The 23,551-nt window shown below is 35.1% G+C and overlaps 1 protein-coding gene across 1 annotated transcript; it reads right to left on the bottom strand.

Annotated features, from left to right (window-relative positions):
- Positions 1-638: 638 nt before the first annotated feature.
- On the bottom strand, positions 639-23,039 carry LOC143240084 (small ribosomal subunit protein eS26-like). The gene is made up of 4 exons (XM_076481970.1): positions 22,906-23,039; positions 5,675-5,852; positions 1,045-1,181; positions 639-739 (listed from the first exon to the last, which is right to left on the bottom strand). Exons 1-4 carry the CDS (start codon positions 22,906-22,908, stop codon positions 695-697), a joined length of 363 nt encoding a protein of 120 aa, XP_076338085.1. The 5' UTR covers positions 22,909-23,039; the 3' UTR covers positions 639-694.
- Between the last annotated feature and the right edge of the window lie 512 nt (positions 23,040-23,551).

Raw genomic sequence — 23,551 nt, forward strand, 5'->3', positions numbered from 1 at the left:
GTAACTCCATCTTTGCGAGTGCAGATATGCCTCACTGCAGAAACTCCTTCAGTGGAGAAACCAGTGAGAAACTCTGACTCGAGAACGATCTTCAAATCCCTCTCAACAATAACTCCTCGTGATGAATTCAAGATAGCATGAGGGGTAACCTCAATAGGTACATCCCAATAGCCTTTGAATTCAAGAAGAGTTCAGTGTTGGGATGTGGATGTTTCAACCAATATGTCTCCAGATCGAAGCTTCTTTACTGACTTTGGAGAGCCAGCAAGTCCCTCCAGTCCTCACCACGTACAGGAACACACACCAAGGGGATATCAAGGTTGAAAGTTTATGTGATTTTCATTGTTCCTTCAGCAAGTTTATCAGGAATGTGTGAAATCTGAAAACTGTCATTAAATTCTCAGAAGCATTTCACTATTGTTAAATCACTGTTAATGGTTAAATCATTTTGAAGTGGCATCATGGATCACAATTAAGTGATCACAAGTTTTTAAAAAAATCTAAACAGCTTCAGAATTAAAAAATATTTTTAGAATGTTCTTTTTTGACAGTGCAAACTTTTAAACTGTTTTTATCAAAAGTACCTACAATTTGGAATGTTTTACTGAATTTTCAATGATTAAGAAATAAAAACAAAATGAATGACAATATTTCTTTTATTTCAGAAGAAAATATTCATTACATCATAACTGCTTTATTTGACAGTGGCACGGGGAGCAGCTGGACGAGCACCTATATCCTGAGGAAGGCAAAAAAATATTTAGAATCCAAGGATAACATTTTAGTATGTATTCAAAACAGTAAAAATGAAACATTAACAATTACACTTTACTTAGCATACCAACGACCTTCATTACCTACAGATTTCATTAAATAATAACAAACAAATGATATCTATTTAAGTACAATGTAATTACAACATTGTGTGCACTATACATTACACTTGTCCAGATGTATTAAGTTAGTTATGGTAAGAAAAACTTGCTTTTAATGAGTTTACACAAACAAAAAGGTCATTCAAACATTTCTCTATTCAATACTCACCCCAAGAGGTGGTCTAAATCTTGGAGGTGGGGTGCGATCTTTGCGAGCCTCTCGAGACCTGTTTCTCACAATTTTCGAGTGAATAGCACAAGACACACAATAATGAAGCTTAGCATAGAGTTTTGGTAAAGCATAAGCTGAAAAACAAAAATATTAAACCTCTATATCACATGCTAAACACATAAAACTAAAAACATTTACAATTTTAGGGTTAACATTAAACTGTCTATCAAACTCAAGAGAAACAGATACTCTATTAACACATTTCTGACTGAATCTTAACCGATCCTCTTAACACAGAAATACTCATTATCCAAAACTTCTCCATCAATCAGAAATATCTATAGCTCTCACCACGCAGAATATAACTATACAACTAATAATGTGCAAAATTATATAATTACCCACGTGCGGAGTGTAACTATACAACTACCCGTGCAGAACGTAACTATCTATAGCTCTCACCACGCAGAATATAACTATACAATAATTACCCGTGCGGAGTGTAACGATACAACTACCCACGTGCAGAACGTAACTGTCTAATTACCCACATGCAAAGTATAACTGTAGAACTACCCACATACAAAATATAACTGCATAACCACTCACATGAAGAATATAACTATATAGCTACCCACATGTAGAATTGCTTAGAAAAAATAATTCCAAGTTCAAAACTGCTTATTCAGACAAAAACAGAATTTTCACAATAATGAAAGTCAAGAAAAAGATAGAGAAGACAAGCAAATAAGGAAACACTTTTGACATGGAAAGGATACCACCAAACGATAGTTGCAAAACAAACCAGTAAGAGGGTCCTTTCTTTTCATTACAACACTGGGTCAAAAGCATGAGGTTAGGTCAGTCTTATTAAAGGCACCAGAAAAGCAAAATTGTGATACAGGAAGTAAATGCTTGTAATCATGTCAACTAGAAAGTCTGCAATAACAGCACTCAAGGAAACCTAACCCTGAATCTGCTAAACTAATGTACAACAAAGTGAATGTATTTAAATAAAGGCAACTTTCAATATCCAGCATTATCTTCCGACATGAACTGAAAGGTTGCTGTCAAGAACAGTACCAGAAGCCACAAATGTTTAGATGAAACCAATAAAGCATATTACACTTCATTAACTTGGAAGTAATAAGTCCACCAAACAATGTATAACTCTTATTTATGTAAAAATGGCTCATTTGGGTTGAGAAAATATTTTATATAGAGGAGCAAACAATGTTTCGACCTTCTTCAGTCATCGTCAGGTTCACAAAGAAAGAAAGAGGTAACTGACCACATGTTTGAAAGGGGTTGTGTAACTGAGTGTCGGAATGTAGAGGGCGTGCTTATATAATTATATATTCAAACATTTAAGCATGCCCTCTACATTCCAACACAACCCCTTTCAAACATGTGGTCAGCTTCCGGTCAGTTACCTCTTTCTTTCTTTGTGAACATGACGATGACCAAAGATCGAAACGTTGTTCGCTCCTCTATGTAAAATATTTTCTCAACACAAACAAACCGTTTTAACATATATATTTTCTTTTACCTACAAGTGGGTTTTCTCAACATCACTAATGTATAACTCTGTTGAAGAAACAGAAGTACAAAAAAGATAACCATGGAGCTTTCAATAACAAAAACTACACAGCAGAAAAATATAAAGAAAAACATATGGCATCCATGACACCAACATCAACAATACAACACTCAAAATTGTAACTTCATAAAATGTAAGGAGCCCAAGAACACTGCAAAAGGTATGTAATTTAGTCTAACATAGAAACTTGGTAGATGCATACGAGATACTTCCATGAAGGAATATTCATATATTATAGGAAAAGAACAAAAATCTAAGGCTGAGCAGATCCAAGAGGGTCAATCAACTAGGAGGATAAAAGTTTAAGCTCTTGTATAAACTAACAAAGTTTATCCATTTAAAGTCTAGCAAAACTATGACTACTGACCAAATGTCAGAGAACTTATGACAGAACAGAATGGCTAATGTCTTTTATTTAGACAATGACTAAACTGCAGTAAGCCACCTGGAGGGGTTACTTGTTTTAATCACTGTACGGTAGTGTATTTAATGTCAGTCAGCAGATAATTAAAGGACATAACATAAGGGACCCTTAATGTTGCTACTTGTACTGTCACGAAATCAATAAAAGGTGCACAAAAAAGAATTGTACTCCATAGGCTATGATACAGCATGATACATGAGCTTCAAAAGCAAGAAATAAGCATACTGTTATGTTAATATTGGTTTTATTTACTCTTGAAACAGAACACTTTCAAGGACCCTGTGCAAGTACATCTAGCATTATAGTTTTCATATTTCATTTGCACAACATGTGAAACATCCTAAATGAATATCAAATGAGTTCCTGATAAGGCTTTATCTGATATTTTCTCTACCAAAAACAATATACAGTAAAACTAAAAAGTTGAAAACTATGATATAAAATTTTAAAAAAAGTTTATCCAGAATACCTGTGTATTGTAGCAGATAAGTAAATTTACAGATTTATATTCTAGCATCAACTCTCATGATTTTATGATACTCTCAGTACCCAAGAAGAGACTAAATCAAGTTATTTCACAACTTCAAATCACATTATTTCTAGAAGTGAGTGATATAACTTGATCAATTCATTTTGTTTCATTTTTATTGTCTAACAAGTTTCTAATTTTTATATTTTAGCTATTTTTGTCAAAAGATTCATAATAATAAAAACTATACATAAAAAAACAATAGATTTAGCATTTAAGTTTAAACAGACCTTTTTGCCTTCAATGACCCTATTTTAGTTCACTATGTTTTAACTATGTGCAATGTATACATTTTTACATAAGCAAATTAGTACACAAAGATATATCAGGTATTATAGCAGAATGTAACAAGGTTATAACTTATCTGATTTTCTAACTTAGCTAGAAATAGGTTTAACAATTACATTACTGCTCAGAGAAATACTCTTCAATACCATGATTTTTTTTGGAACTGTAGCCACCAAATCTAAACAAGTGAACAAAAGGGGTGTGTTTATTTACACTTGCTCTTTTCTTTGGTTCAAACACATCCATCAAATAAGGATATTTTGTTTAGATACACTGGTTCAAAGTTATGATAGGTCAGTGGTGCTTAAAGGTAGATTGTGCAAAGTCACTTACATCCCAGAATGTAAGAGGTTCATATTTTACACTCAGACCTGCAAGTATCTAATTCATGTTGTCTAATTAACTGGATACTCTGAAGGCCACATAAGGGATAACAAAAAAATAATAAATAAAACAGAGAGATACAATTGGCAAATCACATTACAGAGAAGTGAAAACTGAGAAACAATTTAAGTATTTACCTTTTAAATTAAAACTTGGGTAACATAAAACTGAATTATAAACTACATTTTAATGCTAAGTTTACTGACATACACTTTTAACAAATTTTAATTAAAGATTAATATAACTGTAAACAAAAGTTTGTGGAATGTGCACTTTAATCTTCCCATGCATAATAAATTAAGGAAAAGAACTTATGAACCATCATAAAGATTGGTTTAATTACTATAAGAATTTGTTTACTTATACAGTTTACATGAGAATTAAAAACCAATATTCTTGACATTAGATCTAACTGGTTCCTTTGTTTTGTGTTTCACGTAACTGTGAACATTTCAAATGTTTTCTTGATAATTTTTGCCTACTTAATCTTCACCATTTATTACCTTGTATGAAGAACTTAGTACAATTTTTGTGATAACAAGACACCCACTTGAAGTAATGTATCTCACAACAGCCCGTATGTGTAAACGATTTTACTAAAAAAGCAGAAAACAATGTTTCAACCTTCTTATGCCAAAACACCGTTCTCTGCTTTATTAGTAAAAGTGTTAATATCCATACCAGCTGTCCTGATACATTAGTACAATTTTGATTTTCTTATTTCATTTCAGCCTTTCAATTAAATTTATTAATATGTAGACAAGTGAATTAATTTGAATTTTTATGTGATACATTGGTATGAAACTAACATTTCACTCTAAGCTTTCTTCTTATCCAATTTTTCAATATATTTTTGTGTACCTGCTAACTTATTTTTCCACTGTAATGTCTTTTCCATTTATACATTGTTGCATGACATTCCATCATTTTACTGTTTTACTTTGTTCCTTTCTATAACAACAAAACACAGCTGTTTGTTTGTTTGTTTGTTTTGGAATTTTGCACAAAGCTACTCAAGGGCTATCTGTGCTAGCCATCCCTAATTTAGCAGTGTAAGACTAGAGGGAAGGCAGCTAGTCATCACCACCCACCGCCAACTCTTGGGCTACTCTTTTACCAACGAAAAGTGGGATTGACTGTCACATTATAACGCCCCCCACGGCTGGGAGGGCGAGCATGTTTGGCGCGACTCAGGCGCTAACCTGCGACCCTCAGATTACGAAGCGCACGCCTTAACGCGCTAGGCCATGCCAGGCCAAAACACAGCCGAGTATTAATAAAGTTTCTTGGAGATTCTGTGGTCTAGATTTTCATAATGGTATCTAATTTCTGGTCTGCATTTAAATATAAAATATACATCATTCTAATAAGTAATAACATAGTTTACTAAGAATAAACTTACTGTCATAGACACTTGCATCCGTAATATCTCTCACTGCTGCAGCTTCAACTATGTTTCTGATTACAAATTTCTTAATAGCTTTGTCTTTTGGGACACATCGAGCACAGTTAGTGCATCTCACAGGCTTTACGTGCCCACGACCATGTTTGCTTCTTCCGTTATTACGTCTTTTAGAAGTCTGTAAAGAAATTATCTAACTTAATGACATTCCACAAGAACACGACTAGCTTCAATTTTTTACATTTTGCTGTAATATTTCAATCTCATCCAATACTTATTACAGTATCATGTTACAAACTTTGAACTTCCAATTCCTTTCATATTGGAATAATAGTAACATCTCAGGAAGTTCAAAGATTTAAATGACCAATGCATAATGTCCAATCATCATTAGCAATAGATTAAGGTGCTCAAAAACAGTGACAATTTTAGAACCACAAAATCTGAAAAGACCAAGTTCGTCACAAGAACACATATTCTAGTGACTAAAAGATGAAACAATGGTAGTTGAGATTGGTATTTTCTTTATAACTGTTCTGAAGTAGGTTTATCATTGTCAGCAATAACCCATTACAGAAATATCAAGTTATAAACTAAAAATAGTATAGAACTGTTTTCATTCATAATTTGTGAATCACACCATGTTAGCATTAAATAGTTACTATTATTTGGTTCTAACAAACCTAGCTTCGTGTAAACTTCAAAGAATCCTGGGTAAAATTTGAAGATTTCAAAAGGAGTGAAACACAAAAATAAAGTAAAATGTCATAATCCACAAACCTGAGAAGGAAGAAGTCCAATAACAGTTTAGTTTTCAAAATTTAGCACTTAGTTGCTTTCTGATGAGACAAGGAAATTCGACTTAATGGACGATAAAAAGTGCAAACTATTACAATTTAGCCCTGGCAAACCTTGGAGGGCTTTGTACACTGAGAAATAATTTTATCATAAGAGGGCAGGGTAAAAAACCTCCAGAGACTGAAAAGCATCAGGCATGCATAACGACTTTCTCAAGTAGAGGTTTATGCAATTAACTCCATGAAAACGGTCTACATTAATTATATTTAATTCATTAAAAATTGGTAAATCTTACTTTATTCAACAAACATTAAAAACTATTCATAAAGTTGTGAGGAATCAAGTATGCTTAAGGCCCAGGTTTCAAGGTAACCACTCCTAAAATTTTTACTTGTAGTACTTCTAGTAAGTCATCTTTTTCTTACATGTACATTACACTGAAAAATACAAACACCTATTATGACAATTAAAACACACACTTATCTTGGCAATTAATATATACTTATCTTACCTAGACTTAAATTACTATATTCTTTGTTATGATGAGAAGTAGAAACTGTGATTTAGGAAAGAAACGAGATCTGTGCTAGAAACACTACTACAAATGTCAAATGCCATGAAGAAATATTTCAACTTTGCACTAATAAATTTTTACTGTTAACATGGAGATAGTTCACACGTGTTCTAATCAAAAACAATAAAAATAAATACAACTTAAACAAACCAATGTCAAAAATAGAAGTAACTGAGATACCTAAAAAGCACTATATAGTTTTAGGGTTAAGAATATGGTAAGAATATAAAAATATAATGTAATTAAGAACACTAATTAACAAAGAACTGGTGAAAAAAATTAAAGACAAAATACGTCAACAGACATTAGAGAAAAATTATGCTATTGTGCAGAAAACCTAAAAATATATACAAAAAAAAGTTGTACAAGTGACAAAAATATTGAAACTAAAACATACAATCAAATACAAAATATTAATTGAAATTAATAGAGTAGCCGTTCTTGTTCCAAATGACCATGGTTGTTTTTACAAAAAAGTTCTGAAGTTAGGTGAAATCTTTACTATTGTAAAACTAGAAGTTATAAAAAATAAAATTGGTTACTTCATTCAGAGTTCTGGTCAAAATGGAATACCTGAAATGTAGTTAAAAACAATTCTGATTAAAGGAATTTCTTTGCAACACAAAATTATACGTTAATTAATATGGATAACGTACTAAAGAGACAGAAAAGTGGCTTTATATGTAAAACCTGAGTTACATCCTGTTGAATTTGATAATACTGACACAAAATGCAAGATCAAATGTGTTTGGGTTTCTGCTAGTTGTCAGTCATAAGAAGAAGACTCTGTGGATATTTGACACAGACCAGATGAAATTAATGACAAACTCCACAAAGAAATTAAGACTTCAGTTACTAATGAGATTCATAATTATGTGGGATTTAAATTTCAGTCATATAAACTGGGTATGTTAGACTCAGAACAGGAAGACAGGTTTTTAAAAACTGTTTATGATGATTTTCTTCATCAATCTGTTATGAAACCCATTAGGAATAATACTACTTAAGTTTTACTGTTAACTTCTAACACAGAAACATCTGAAAGAATGGAATTGAGTAAAACCTAGGTGCAGCAAATGATCACTACAGTATTAGGTTTGATGTTTTAAACCATATGAAAATAAGGAATAATGACAATTTGATTACAAATTTCAGAATGGTAAAGGAATGCAATAAGAATTATCTGCTGTGTATTAAGTAACTGTATTGACTAGAGACACTAAAAATAAACCTAAGAATTTTTTTTAATATTCATGACAGACACATTCCTTATAGAATAAAAATATTTCTCCTCATTAAAAAAAAGTTTGTTCGTAAAAGGGTCATGGGATAAAATTAGATAAAAACATAAATTAAAAATAATTCTGAAATTGTTTTAAAATACTGGAAGCTTAAAGAATGATACTGCTTCTAAGCCAGATAATATCCCCTCAATAGTTACGAACTAGTACTTTTTGTACACCCTTGAACAGTAGGCAGGTGCCAAAACATTGGAAATAGGTAAATGTAACCGTTCTTTTTAAAGGAAGTAATGAAGACTGTCTCAGTAATTATGGACCTATTTGTCTTGCATCAGTTGTAGGAAAAAAAGTTTTTGAAAGAAGCTTTAAAGTCATTTGTCAAACATTTAAATTTTGTTGGATAGTCAATATGGTTTTTTCTAACTGTGGATTTGATTAAACTCAATTTTCAGAAAGCATAATGTGCCACATAAAAGGCTCATTAAAAAGAAACCTCTGGATGTGGGGTTTACATCTGCTCATTGGGTTAAAAGATGTCCACCTGGAAGGAGACAAAGGGTTGTTATAAATGGAGTTTGGTCAAACTGGACTAATGCCATAAGTGGAATGAGGGACCTCAGAGCTTAATCTTGGCACCTTTGCTACTTTTGATTTACATTAATGGCATATTTGAAGGAATGGGCAATAAATTACTTACACTTACCAATGACCCTGAGATTGTGGGTGTTTCTAGCTAGTATGAGTACTCTGCTGCTCCACAAAATTATTCAGATCATTTGGTGAAATGGGAAAATAAATATAATTATAATAGCTGCAAAGTAATGCATGTAAGTTATCATGGCTTGAATTAATTTTGATGGAAGTAATCTCAACAGTATGATGAAAGGAAAACATTTTGGTATTCTAACTGACCAGTCTCCTAACTCATTCACAATGGGCCCAGTATAATACACACGACTTCGTTTACACACGTTAAGTAATTGCACTATAAATTTAGATATAGCATATATATCTTCACAAAATTTGATATACTTTCAGTAAAGATTACAAGCATTTTGTATAATGAAAATAGAATTTCTTTCTTTACTAGTCTGAGTGCAAAGTGATTTCATGTTATGATTAAAAAAAACTATTATATATGTAAAAATGGCTGGTTTGAGTTGAGAAAATTTTTTATGTAGACCAGTGAACAACATTTCCACCTTCTTCGGTCATCGTCAGGTTTACAAAGAAAGAAAGAGGTAACTGACCGATAGCTGATCACATTTCAAGGAGGTTGTGTAACTAATTGTAGGAATGTAGAGGGCGTGCTTAGATGTTTGAATATATTTATAAATATAGGTATAAAGATGTTCCAGTCTAGATAATTATGTCAGAGTAGATAAAACACAGCATCGTTATTTCCAACCCACATAAACAGAAGTGTACTCTGAATAAAAATAAAGGTCCCATATTTTTTTTGCCATGAATTTGCAGCTAAAAAAACTCCTATGTTACTTGGTTCATTCTGCCAAGTTACTAAACAACCAACTGTCCAATCAGGTACCAAATAATATTTACTGATCTTTACCACTTGCCTTATACTGTATGTAGGCCTAGACCCAGACTAAAAACAGTGAGATCAGTAGTAATAAAATAATATAGATGTTCTAATGTTAAGTAAGCTTACATACAGATTTTGTCAGACAAGGTTGTACATATAAACTATATGTTAGCTGACATTTCAATTCAGTGCATAGAAAAAATGAAGTGGCATAAATAGTGAGGTCAGGTCTGTCTTATAAGGGTACAAGCCAGGTTTAGTTAAGACTAATACAATACATAGGATGATCTGCCAGAGAAGATCTGTTCAAAACTGTTTGCCACTAAGTAGTTAAATGAAACAATGTTTTTGATACTTTTGTTTAGAATTGGTCAAATTAACTATTAGTTATTATGAAGGATAAAAATAATGTTGTGTTCAGGATCTCTATAGTCTGGTAAACTTAACAATGCCTTGTACAACACATGGACTTATGGTATATAGTCTCCAAACTGATGTCACGATAGTCTGGTAAACTTAACAATGCCTTGTACAACACATGGGCTAATGGTATATTGTCTCCAAACTGATGACTTAACAATGCCTTGTACAACACATGGGCTAATGGCATATAGTCTCCAAACTGATGTCACGATAGTCTGGTAAACTTAATGCCTTGTACAACACATGGGCTAATGGTATATTGTCTCCAAACTGATGACTTAACAATGCCTTGTACAACACATGGGCTAATGGTATATAGTCTCCAAACTGATGTCACTATAGTCTGGTAAACTTAACAATGCCTTGTACAACACATGTGCTAATGGTATATTGTCTCCAAACTGATGACTTAACAATGCCTTGTACAACACATGGGCTAATGGTATATAGTCTCCAAACTGATGTCACGATAGTCTGGTAAACTTAACAATGCCTTGTACAACACATGGGCTAATGGTATATTGTCTCCAAACTGATGACTTAACAATGCCTTGTACAACACATGGGCTAATGGTATATAGTCTCCAAACTGATGTCTCTGGTAAACAATGCCTTGTACAACACATGGGCTAATGGTATATTGTCTCCAAACTGATGACTTAACAATGCCTTGTACAACACATGGGCTAATGGTATATAGTCTCCAAACTGATGTCACGATAGTCTGGTAAACTTAACAATGCCTTGTACAACACATGGGCTAATGGTATATTGTCTCCAAACTGATGACTTAACAATGCCTTGTACAACACATGGGCTAATGGTATATAGTCTCCAAACTGATGTCACGATAGTCTGGTAAACTTAACAATGCCTTGTACAACACATGGGCTAATGGTATATTGTCTCCAAACTGATGACTTAACAATGCCTTGTACAACACATGGGCTAATGGTATATAGTCTCCAAACTGATGTCACGATAGTCTGGTAAACTTAACAATGCCTTGTACAACACATGGGCTAATGGTATAGTCTCCAAACTGATGACTTAACAATGCCTTGTACAACACATGGGCTAATGGTATATTGTCTCCAAACTGATGACTTAACAATGCCTTGTACAATGGTATATAGTCTCAAACTGATGACTTAACAATGCCTTGTACAACACATGGGCTAATGGTATATTGTCTCCAAACTGATGACTTAACAATGCCTTGTACAACACATGGGATAATGGTATATTGTCTCCAAACTGATGACTTAACAATGCCTTGTACAACACATGGGCTAATGGTATATTGTCTCCAAACTGATGACTTAACAATGACTTGTACAACACATGGGCTAATGGTATATTGTCTCCAAACTGATGTCACAAACAAAACGTGGTTGCACACGTAGGTCTCATACCCTCACAAAACAATGCATTATTTAACACTACAAGAGAATTGATGAAAGAATATGAAAATACACAAAGTTAAATGTATTAATATAACTGAAAATGTTTCTGGTACTAAGCTATTTTAAAGTGTATCAGATCTTTCAATCACTCAACTAAAACAGTAACTGATGTGTAGAAAGTTCTCTATAGGAAATACAAAAATTGAAATAAACAAATATTCCCACTGCTACGTTAAATAAATGTTGACTCCCACTGCTACGTTAAATACATGTTGACTCCCACTGCTACGTTAAATACATGTTGACTCCCACTGCTACGTTAAATACGTTGACTCCCACTGCTAAAATACGTTGACTCCCACTGCTACGTTAAATACATGTTGACTCCCACTGCTACGTTAAATACATGTTGACTCCCACTGCTACGTTAAATACATGTTGACTCCCACTGCTACGTTAAATACATGTTGACTCCCACTGCTACGTTAAATACATGTTGACTCCCACTGCTACGTTAAATACATGTTGACTCCCACTGCTACGTTAAATACATGTTGACTCCCACTGCTACGTTAAATACATGTTGACTCCCACTGCTACGTTAAATACGTTGACTCCCACTGCTACGTTAAATACATGTTGACTCCCACTGCTACGTTAAATACATGTTGACTCCCACTGCTACGTTAAATACATGTTGATTCCCACTGCTATGTTAAATACATGTTGACTCCCACTGCTACGTTAAATACATGTTGACTCCCACTGCTACGTTAAATACATGTTGACTCCCACTGCTACATTAAATACATGTTGACTCCCACTGCTATGTTAAATACATGTTGACTCCCACTGCTATGTTAAATACATGTTGACTCCCACTGCTATGTTAAATTTCATTATTAGATAAAAATATAAGATTGATCTGCAACAGTTTGATTATTAAACCTGGAATTAACTTGTCAGATAATAATGAAGTGTTTTCAATATAGAAAACCTTTGCTGTAAGTATAATTACTAGGTTATATGTAATAAGATTATAAAACTCTTGTATTAACAAAAAATAAAGTTCAAGATATTTTCATCAGAACTGATGACAGAAAGTGATACGTATAGAAAAGTTATGCATTCAACAAGGAAATCCAGAGGGCCAACCTTTAACAGCTAGAGAAATTTCCCATCTACTTTCATCCCATGAATATTTATTTATTCAGTTTGATATATACTATTATCTAATAGAATCATACTCAATGAAACAACACATTTGTAAAAACACAGACTGCAGTAATTGTGAACAAAATAAAGATAAAAATCAGTCATTTAATTTTAATACAAGTAAACCTTCAATGAAGGGAAATTTTGAAAGTGGACATTTTAAAAATATCTAAATTTATTTTCTCTGGAATAAAGATATACAAAAGGTAAACATTCAACAAGCACTTCCAAGGTTTCTTATGCTTATTTGTTGTTGTAAAAAACCTGAAAATAGTTACTGAAACCAATTCTTGGCCTCTTAACCCTTTTGTGATGGGTCACAGGTAAAAGACATGTCATCTTGTGTGTTGACTTGCATTCAGTATTTTATAAATTTATGTCAATAAGTTTGGAATCAAATTGTAAATTATAATTCAAGTTTTAATATTATACATGAGTTAATTTCTTAATTTAAAAGTAAATATAAAAAGAACACAAATATAGGTTTAAGTAAGTCATGGTATGTTCAATGCAGCACTGTTTAAACTTAGATGTTTGTGATGTCAAAATATTAAGTCTATAGTTTCATACAAATTAGGAACTCAGATTACTAATATTGACAACCTAGAATATAAAGAATCTTGTATCTTTTTATATTACTGAGATACAGCTTATGTATGGAATCAAACACAGTAGCCCTGTTCACCTCTTGCCAGCTTAGAATGTCCCTCTAGTGATTTTACCAGCCATTTTAATGTGTGAAAAGAAAACCATATTCTTTTGATCTATGGTATCAGTTTAGTTATTTATGATTTTCTGGTTATTCAGTTGTATACATAAAATATTTTAAAAAAAGTTTGATATCATCCACATGAAATTACAAAAGGCTTAGCAACCAATGTCCAGCAGCAACAGAGTTCAAAGGTCATGATGAAAAAAAAGATAGTTTGGCTTTACTTCTTAAATTATTATTCTATATTTTAGGAAAAATATCTTTAAAAGTTTATTTTTAGTAGTAATAATTTATATACATATATAATGCATAATAATTGAAATGTGACTGTACATTACAAAATACTAGTCCACTCAAACACAGTCAAGACAGGGAAGGCTCAAAGTTCATTTTATATTACTGGATACATGACCTGAGTGCATATGCATCATGTCAGTGCAAGCTGTATAATCTTGGACAGGCATGACTGGAAGGTCAATATAATAAATATATATATAATTATATACAGCTGTGAGACTTACAACACTTAGACTAAACATTAGTATTTTTGCGTTATAATACATAGTCATTTTACTATAAAAAAAGCTATTTATATATTTTAACAAATTTTTTTATGATGGTTACAAGGTTCGTGAAGTGACAAACCCCACATAGTATAAAACATAAAATATAAGTCTTACTAAAAATGAGCATTTGAAATGGATTTACGAGATCTGATATATTATGTAAATAATATTTGAGATTTTTGTGACAAAGAATAGTTTTCTTAATCATAACATGAATTCACTTTGCACTCAGACTAGTAACAAAACAAAATCAATACTTTCACAATCAAATCTTCAGTAAAAATATTTCATAAGAAATTCTGATTTTTTTGTATATAAAAGAAACTTTTAATATTTATTAAGTCTAACTTTTGTGAAGACTCCCATGTTGAAACAAAAGTTATGGTGCACATACTCAATGTGTGAAAACTCATATATTGTACAGTTTGATTGATTGATTGATTTAGTGTTTCATGGCACAAAGCAGCGAGGCTATCTGCGCCAGACATTCGGTAAAAATGTAAAAAAAATAAAAAAAATAAATAAATAAATGTAGTAATAGACATAAATGGAAATGAAGATAAAGCAAAAAAGGATAAAACCAATGTTGACACCTAGTCTACAATGTTAAGATAGAAGGCAGAGTATAAGAAGTTGTAAGGTATTTACTCTAACAAAAAGGTAATGATCATAACCTGACTAACAGGTAAGTTCAAGAACCACCGTCAGTCACCCGAAGTTGGTCTTTCCAGTCCTGGTTCTGAATTATGTGTCATAGCAACCAGTATCAAAATGTAAAAGAATAGAAGTTTTAAAAGATACATAGCAAAATTGTAACAATGAGTAGCCAAATGTCCAGTAAAAAGATAAAGTCAAGTAAATGGAGTAAAATTTGTAAAAGTAAATGAAGGTAAAAACAAAACAGCAATTAAAACAGAAAATGGCATAAAAACCAATGGTGACATCCAGTCTTCAAAGTTGTAAAATATTTACTCTAGCAAAATGGTAATGATCATATCCCGCCAGGAAGACTAACAGGTAAGTTCAAAAACCACCGTCAATCACCTGAAGTTGGCCTTTCCAGTCCTGGTTCTGGGTTATGTGTCATAGCAGCTATTATCAAAATGTAAAAGAATAAAAGTTTTAAAAGACACTCCGCAAAATCGTAATAATGAGTAGCCAAATGTCCAGTAAAAAGATAAAAGTCAAGTAAATGGAGTAAAATTTGTGAAAGTAATTGAAGATAAAAGCAAAACGGCAATTAAAACAGAAAATGGCGTAAAAACTAATGTTGACATCCAGTCAACAAAGTTGTAAAGAACTACCTGTAGCAGAATGGTAATGATCATAACCCACCAGGAAGACTAACAAGTAAGTATAAAAACCACCATCAGTCACCTGAAGTTGGTCTTTCCAGTCCTGGTTCCAGGTTATGAGTCAATATGGCCAGTACTAAAAAGTTAAGTAGTAAAAGTGTGAAATGATATGCAGCAAAAGTATAATAACAACTCGCCAGGATGACTAATGAGTAGTTCAAACGGATAGTTCAAACAGTAGCATTAGTCACCTGAAGTTGGCCTTTCCAGTCCTGGTGTCAAGTTATTTAATGTTCTGGCCATTGTCCAACGTCAAATTGAATGAGAGAGATTAAAACTGTAAAAAAGGAACCACAATTAAAAAGGTGTAATGAATAAATATGCAACACTTAAATGAGATTAAAAAGATTAATGGCCATTAAAAAATTAAAAACATTATCAAGGTGGACAGAGTCACCATCACCAATAACTCTGTCCAATGTTACAGACTGACCCTGGGAAAAAATATGTTTAAAATATTGCCGTCGTTGATAATTGTAACGATGGCAAGAAAGTAAAATGTGGCTGATAGTGATTTGAGTGTTACACAAACTACACATTGGTGCATCAGTTCCAGATAAAAGAAAATGATGAGTTAAAAAACTGTGACCAATGCGTAGGCTAGTGAGAACAACTTCCTCCTTCCGAACTTTACAGAAGCTAGATGGCCAAAGTCCAATTTTGGGTTTGATTTGAAAAAGTTTGTTGTCGCGTTGCTCACTCCAAGTGGACTGCCAGCTGGCACGGAGGGAGCCGAGCCTTGAAGACAACACCATTGTCCATCTACGGAACAGGCATAGGAGTGATGGTGCTGAAGCAGACATATTTAGCTGCCATGTCTCCAAGCTTGTTCCCGCGAATACCAACATGGCCTGGTATCCAGAAAAACTGGATTGAAGTAGCTGCTAATGAGAAATGGGCCAGTCAGTTTCGAATATCAGCGAGAATAGGATGTGAGCTAACGTGTAGCGATTCCAAGGCAAGTATAGAACTAAGCGAATCAGTATAAATAGTGCAGTTGGAGTACTGCTCAGCTGCAATATGATCCAGGGCAAGAGATATGGCATACAGTTCAGCAATGAACACAGAAGCTGTAGAAGGGATTCTGTGCGCAACTACTAACCCATAGCAAACCATAGCAGAGCCCACTGAATTACCTGATTTGGAACCATCTGTATAAATGGGAACTGAATGATTGTTTGAAAGATATTCATTGAATAAAAGACGGTACTTCCAACCTGGAGTATCTGCCTTTTTTAGGTGACTGAAAGAAAGGTCACATTTGGGGGCTGTAATAAGCCATGGTGGAATGGGCCAACCTGTGGAATCTGCAATGTTATCCAAGGACAGACCCAATTCATCCAACTGTGCCCGGATGCAAAGGCCAAACGGAGCAATGACAGATCGTCTGTTCTGAAAATGTACTGCCCACCGAGGAAGGAAAACACATTTCCAAGTGGGATGCTTTGGTAAGGAATGAAGTTTCGAAGTATATTGTAAAGATAGTTGCAAACGGCGAAGGTGTAGAGAAGGTTCATGAGATTCAATGTATATACTTTGAACTGGAGAGGTACGGAAAGCCCCAGTGCAGAGTCGAAGTCCTTGGTGATGAATGGGGTCCAGCATCTTTAAGGCCGGGGGTCTGGCAGAGCCATAGACCATTGATCCATAATCGAGTATCGATCTAATAAGAGCACGATATACCTTTAACATTGAACAGCGATCTGCCCCCCAACTGGTAGAAGAGAGAACACGGAGGATGTTCAGTGCTCTTGTGCATTTGACCCGAAGCTGCTTTAAGTGTGGTATAAAGGTCAGTTTACGATCAAAAATAAGCCCCAAGAACTTGGTCTCCGGGACCACTGGCAGCAAAACTTCACCGATATGAAGTTCAGGATCAGGGTGAATACCCTGTCGACGGCAAAAGTGCATGCATACAGTTTTGGAGAAAGAGAAATTAAAGCCGTTCGCCAGAGTCCACTTCCGTACACAATTGAGGGTGGTTTGTAGTTGCCGCTCAATATATCTCATGTTTGACGACTGACATGAGATGTGAAAGCCGTCGACATACAGCCCATTCGCAACAGTGAGAGGGAGTTGTTCAGTGATGGCATTTATCTTTATACTGAAGAGTGTAACACTCAATACACAGCCTTGAGGGACTCCAAGTTCCTGTACAAAAGAACGGGAAAGTGTCGAACCCACACGAACTTGGAATCTCCTGTCCATTAAAAATTTTTTAATAAACATGGGTAGATGGCCACGTAACCCATATGTATGGAGGTCTCGCAAAACGCCATACCTCCATGTTGTGTCGTAAGCCTTCTCTATGTCAAAGAACATTGATACAAGATGTTGGCAGTTGAGAAAAGCTTCTCTGATAGATGTTACAAGACGAATTGGGTGGTCTGTGGTGGATCCTGCCAGATCTGGTTGAAAACAATCAGAAGGACATCAAGAGAAGCAGGAGATAGATGGTGCAGCATGTCATAATGAATATCATCAGGTCCAACAGATGTACTGGCAGACCGATGAAGGGCCATTTTTTAGTTCCACCAGGGTAAAGGGACAATTATAGTCAAAGAAACAGTCAGTTCGAAAGGAAAGAGGTGATCGCTCTGGCCAAGTCTTGATGGCCAGGAAGGTGGAGGAACAAGCAGAAGTGCTAGATACCCGGCAAAAGCTTTCACCTAGAGTGTTAGCGATGTTCCTAACATCAGTCACCTCCTGACCATCAGAGAGTAAGATCGAGAGGGGGACAGAATTGTAGTGCCCATTAACCTTTCGAATCCTGTCCCATATGATCTTGGAACTAGTGGTAGAAGATATGCTGGTTGTGAACTTAATCCAAGATTCCTTCTGGCTTTGACGTCTTACCCACCTAGCATGTGCACGGGCCCGTTGGAAAGCAACCCGGTTTGACAGTGTGGGATATCTACGAAAAGTATCCCAGGCCTGCTTTTGTGCCTTCCGTGCTAAGTGGCAAGCAGGATTTCACCACGGACGAGGATATCGTGGAAAACTTGTCGAGATTTTAGGAATACACTGAGCAGCTGCATGTGTAATACAGTCAGTTACCACTGCTACACAGTCGTCTATTGATGGCTGATTTACGATGGCAGGATCAAGTTCTGCGAGAGCAGTGAAAGTGGACCAGTCTGCCTGATCCAGCTTCCACCGGGGTACGCGGGTAAGGTGGCATCAACCACGGCCAGTCTCTCTCAAAAGGATCAGAAAATGATCACTGCCTAGTGGATTACTGTCAACCCTCCATGAAAAAATGGGAGAATAATGAAGGGGAGCAAACTGAGAGATCAATAGCGGTAAAGAACTGACTAGGTGCATGAAAGTAAGCGGAAGAACCAGTATTGAAAAGAGAAAGATTGTGATCAGAGAGCATCCGCTCTACAGATCGGCCCCTCCCATCAATAATAGCACTTCCCCAGAGGGGATAATGTCCATTAACATCCCTTAGGATTAGAAATGGAGATGGCAACTGTTCAATGAGAGCATCAAGATCTGATTGATCATATGTCTCTCCAGGGGACAGATACAGAGAACAAACAGTGATGGTATGACCCAAGGAAACACGGATGGCTACAGCCTCCAAGGGTGTGTTGAGTGACAAAGACAGGGTGGGCACGTGTTGATCAACCAACAGTGCCACCCCTCCATGTACTCAACCATCACACAACCTGTCATTTCTGTACAGAGAAAACTGCCGAATGGAGACAGTATCAGCAGTTTTGAGAAATGTTTCTTGTAAAGAAAGACAAACAGGATGGTAGGAAGCAATCAGCGTTTTGATATCATCCAGATTAGAACGTAAACCTCGACAGTTCCATTGTATCAAGGTGGCCATTTTTAAGAACGGATAGGTGAAGTGGCTGGAGAACCCTTCGGTTTACGACCACGTCTTTTTTCTTTACTGTCTTTAGTCGGAGGAGGTCTATCAACCTCTATGGATCCTGCTCTGGGTCAGGTGGGCAGGTTTTTGTTATTGGAAGGAGAATCCAGTGACTGAGAACGCGAACGAATAATTGTTTTGTCTCTTGTGGTGGGATAAAAAGATGTATCTGAAGAAATGCCTGTATTTGAAACTGAAGGACGTGGATCTTGAGGTTTGTTGGAAGGTATGGGAGGAACAGAGATGGGAGTGGAAGTCGATTCATCAACCTTTTTAACCACGTTGGTCAAAAGGCTTTTCATTTGTTTTGAAAAGGATTCTCTTGGAGGCACAGAGAGATCTGTCTGCACTCCCGCTGTAGTTGTGGAATGAAGTGCAGCAGCATATGTCCGAGATGGAGTTGTGGACAGCAATTTCCGAGCCTCAGGATAACTAATGTTATGTGTTGTTTTCAAACGCTGCACCTCCTCTTTTTCCTCCAACCATTTTGGGCAAGAATGAAAGTAAGAGGGGTGAGAAACATTGCAGTTTACGCAATGTGGGTTCATGTCACAGTCATAGGCATCGTGGTCCTTGCCTCCACAACGAGCACATGTCAGGGAACCACGACAAGATGTCTTTGAGTGGCCGAATCTCTGACATTGAAAAGATCGAAGAGGGTTTGGTATGTATGGCCGAACCCTGCAAATGAGATAACCTGCCTTGATGGTGGCAGGTGCACGTGGTGAAGTAAATGTTAAAACGAGGGTATTTGTTGGCAGTGTAACTCCATCTTTGCAAGTGGAGATGCGCCTCACTGCAGAAACTCCTTGAGTGAGAGACCAGCGAGAATCTCTGACTCGGGAACGTTCTTCAAATCCCTTTCAACAATAACTCCTCGTGAAGAATTCAAGGTAGCATGGGGTGTAACTTCAATAGGTATATCCCCAATTGCCTTTGAATTCAAGAGGAGTTCACTGTGTTGGGATGTGGATGTTTCAACCAATATGTCACCAGATCAAAGTTTCTTTACTCACTTTGGAGAGCCAGTAAGTCCCTCTAGTCCCTTTTGAATAAAAAAAGGGGACATTTGCCCTAAAGGTTTTTCCGAAAGAGAATGTAATATAAGAAAATGAGGTACGTGTGTTACTGATGTTGAAGATTGCTGTTCTGAGTATTCAAGACATGGTCACTTACCCATTGACTGTTTTTTTACAATTTTATTTAAATTTTTTGGAGGATCCATAGGAAAAGGAAAAAATTTCGGTACCCACTGACCCCACCCACCATGGAGCCCTACAAGGGGACACACTACAAAGTCATGCAAGGACAATGCAGCAACGCCAGGGTTTCGTGAGCACTATACCCAAACACCAGCATCAGGCACAATGTCCACTACACCCGTTGAGAACTTCCAACACTGGTACTTGGTTGACTCTAGCCCAAGTGGACCAGTCGATTGACCCAAGGGGGGTCACCCAAAGGCCGCCCCTCTACAGGAATTTGAGGCCAAAGTGGTGTGTTAGGGTTGGACCCCTCAACCACCAGGATCCTCTCCTCCCCTTCACGGGTCGCCACGCACGGCAAAAACGTGGGTGGATGTCTAGATCCCAGAGAAGATAACCAGATAGAACAGAACCTTCCCTGGGAGGTCCCCTCACCATGTACAGGAATCCACACCGAGGGGTATACTGTACAGAACCAGTCATAAAAAGCATTAATCTCAGAGAAAAGAACCACAATAAAGTGAACAGTTTTATCACAGAGCTTCAAGTGTTGGCTGTATCTGTAGGAAAAACCAAGTAAGATGAAAACACTTCTGAGATTAGAATATCAGAATTCTGAAGTGATGAGAGAACTAATATTCTACACAAAATGACAAAGTTATCTGTATTCAGTAGTTCATCTGCTATTCAACGTGACATTTGTGAGGCGGAAGACAGCAAATTTACACTGTGTTGATCTATTAAAACTTAATTTGTGGTATGAATACTGTGTTAGCTAGATAAAGGCTGAAAGAGAAACATACAAACAGGCCAATGTAGAATCAATCAAAGGTTTTAAAGTAATAAATACTGGCTGTTAGGTAAATAAATATCCAATGTAAAATATCTCCAGGTGAATTAGTTTAAGACCCAAACATAGTGTCAATAGGAGCCAGCTATGGATTAGGTGAGATTACTTGTCTACCAATATTGGAAATTTTCCAATCAAATGCTGCTAAAGAAAATTGAAAAGCAATTTCAGATTTTGGAAAAGGCAAAATACACAGACAGAAAATGTGCATAAGCCAAAATAAAAGTGGTTTACCATTATGTATGTTCTTTAAAAATATAAACAACAAATGTCAAATAAAGTGGAATAAATGTTGACTACCATTTCATATAAACAATCTCTTGTCCAAGGCTACTTTTCACTTGCAGAATGACTGATTATGTCACTTGCTAAAAAACAGAAATATCACATTGCTATCGACAAGGGCAGTCTACAGAGTTTCTAAAGTTCAGGATTCCAAGAAGTTGAAAACACTCTGCACACCTTTGGGTATTACACACAGATTTCCAGAATTATAAACCCGCTAAAAAAACAAGAGTTTTTTTTTTTAGTTGTATTCAATTCATGGTAATATATTATAATCACTGAAAAACAACACTGATGCAACATACTCAAAAGTTAGGGATAAAGTTCATTAAGTGACTGAAAATATTGTTTTATAAGATGAAAAAAATTACATGAGAAACTTATTAAAAATGAAATGAAGTTATTTCAAAAAGGCAGTTTTTAAAGCATCTGGTGGGAAATTTTGTTAAAGGTATGGAAGAACAAAAATAAAGCACCATGGCCAATCAAAATCTCCCCATAGATTTAAAGGATATCAAAGCCCAGATAGGTAATCCTCTTTATTTCCATTATGTTTGGAGACTTGTTTGTTGTTCCTATTTTAAAATGAATTATTACCCTAGAAATTATAGGCCAAATTGTTCTTGCTTCTATAGTGGAACAAAAACCAGACGTTGTCAATTGCTAATGCTTTACCATTATCAACATTTAATCTCACAGTCTTTCAACCTGAAATTACTGCTTGTATAATTTAAGTTGAGAGTTAGAAACATAATGCTCGTCAGAGCCAGAAATGCTGTTAATCTTCTCTTCTAAAAAACATTAAAGTGAAACTTTCCCAAAACAAAATATTTAACAAGGGCACTGCTCTCAGCATTCCTCAATGACCCAGTCTCCATTTTAACATTTCTTCACAAAGAATTGTGAAATGTGTAATAAAATTCCGAAGAATCCATCTGTAATTCAAATAAGTAATGTTAACCATGTGCTTTCTCGGCTGTTTAAGATAACGTTAGGCTTAACACACGACGGCGTTAATTTACAGTCTAAAATTTCCAACTAAAATTCTAAAAACACCTCCAAACGGAAGCTTCTTCAAAAATTACAGTTTCGAAATGTACTTCTTTATTTAATAATACTAAACTTAATATATCTTATGACTAATTTTTCTAATATTCTGTTTCATTTCCTACCATGATATATTGCTTCCACCATTAAGCTTAATACAAAAGAGAGATTTGCAGTATGGAACACCACCACATAGTTTAAAAGTAGACAAGTACTCGCATAAAAAGAATAATTGAAATTAATAAATATATATATATATTTAAGTGTATGAAACACGTTATTTTTAGTTAAGTGAATTAATTTTGAAATAAATAAAAACCTGTGAAATTTCCTTAAAACTCCACGTAAAACTATTTTTGTTTGTATTTACTGGTTAAAAACATGTTTGAGGTATTTAAAGATAGGAGCCATATAAAAATTAATTCAGTTATTGATCACTGTAATGGAGTTTGTATGTGAATCGAAATTGCATGTCAAATCATATATATCACGTTTTTTTTCGTTTTTTTTCTGTAATTGAAGATGAATGTGTGTTAGAAGTAAGTTATAAGGGTAGGCTTAATTGTTAGTATTGTAATGCTATATAAATATAATAGTACTGTCTATTATGTCTCCATGAAAGTACTTCGCAGGGTGTGAATGAAACTTCACCAAAACTGATGTGGAGGTTCATGAAATCTAAGTGAGACTACATGTAAGTTTTCAGTTTTGCGGTTTGTATAGGCGTTTTTTCGCTTTTTTTTGTTTGTTTGTTTATTTACTTTTACCATT

The sequence above is a fragment of the Tachypleus tridentatus genome, chromosome 1 (genome assembly GCF_004210375.1).
Source record: "Tachypleus tridentatus isolate NWPU-2018 chromosome 1, ASM421037v1, whole genome shotgun sequence".
Lineage (NCBI taxonomy): Eukaryota > Metazoa > Arthropoda > Merostomata > Xiphosura > Limulidae > Tachypleus > Tachypleus tridentatus.

Bases quoted from the DNA above. Each gene is read 5' to 3' on its own strand.
- LOC143240084 (XM_076481970.1), bottom strand. The intron at 1,182-5,674 runs GTAAGTTTATTC...TTTGTTTTTCAG, and splicing joins GGATGCAAGTGTCTATGACA to CTTATGCTTTACCAAAACTC. The intron at 740-1,044 runs GTGAGTATTGAA...TGCCTTCCTCAG, and splicing joins GATTTAGACCACCTCTTGGG to GATATAGGTGCTCGTCCAGC.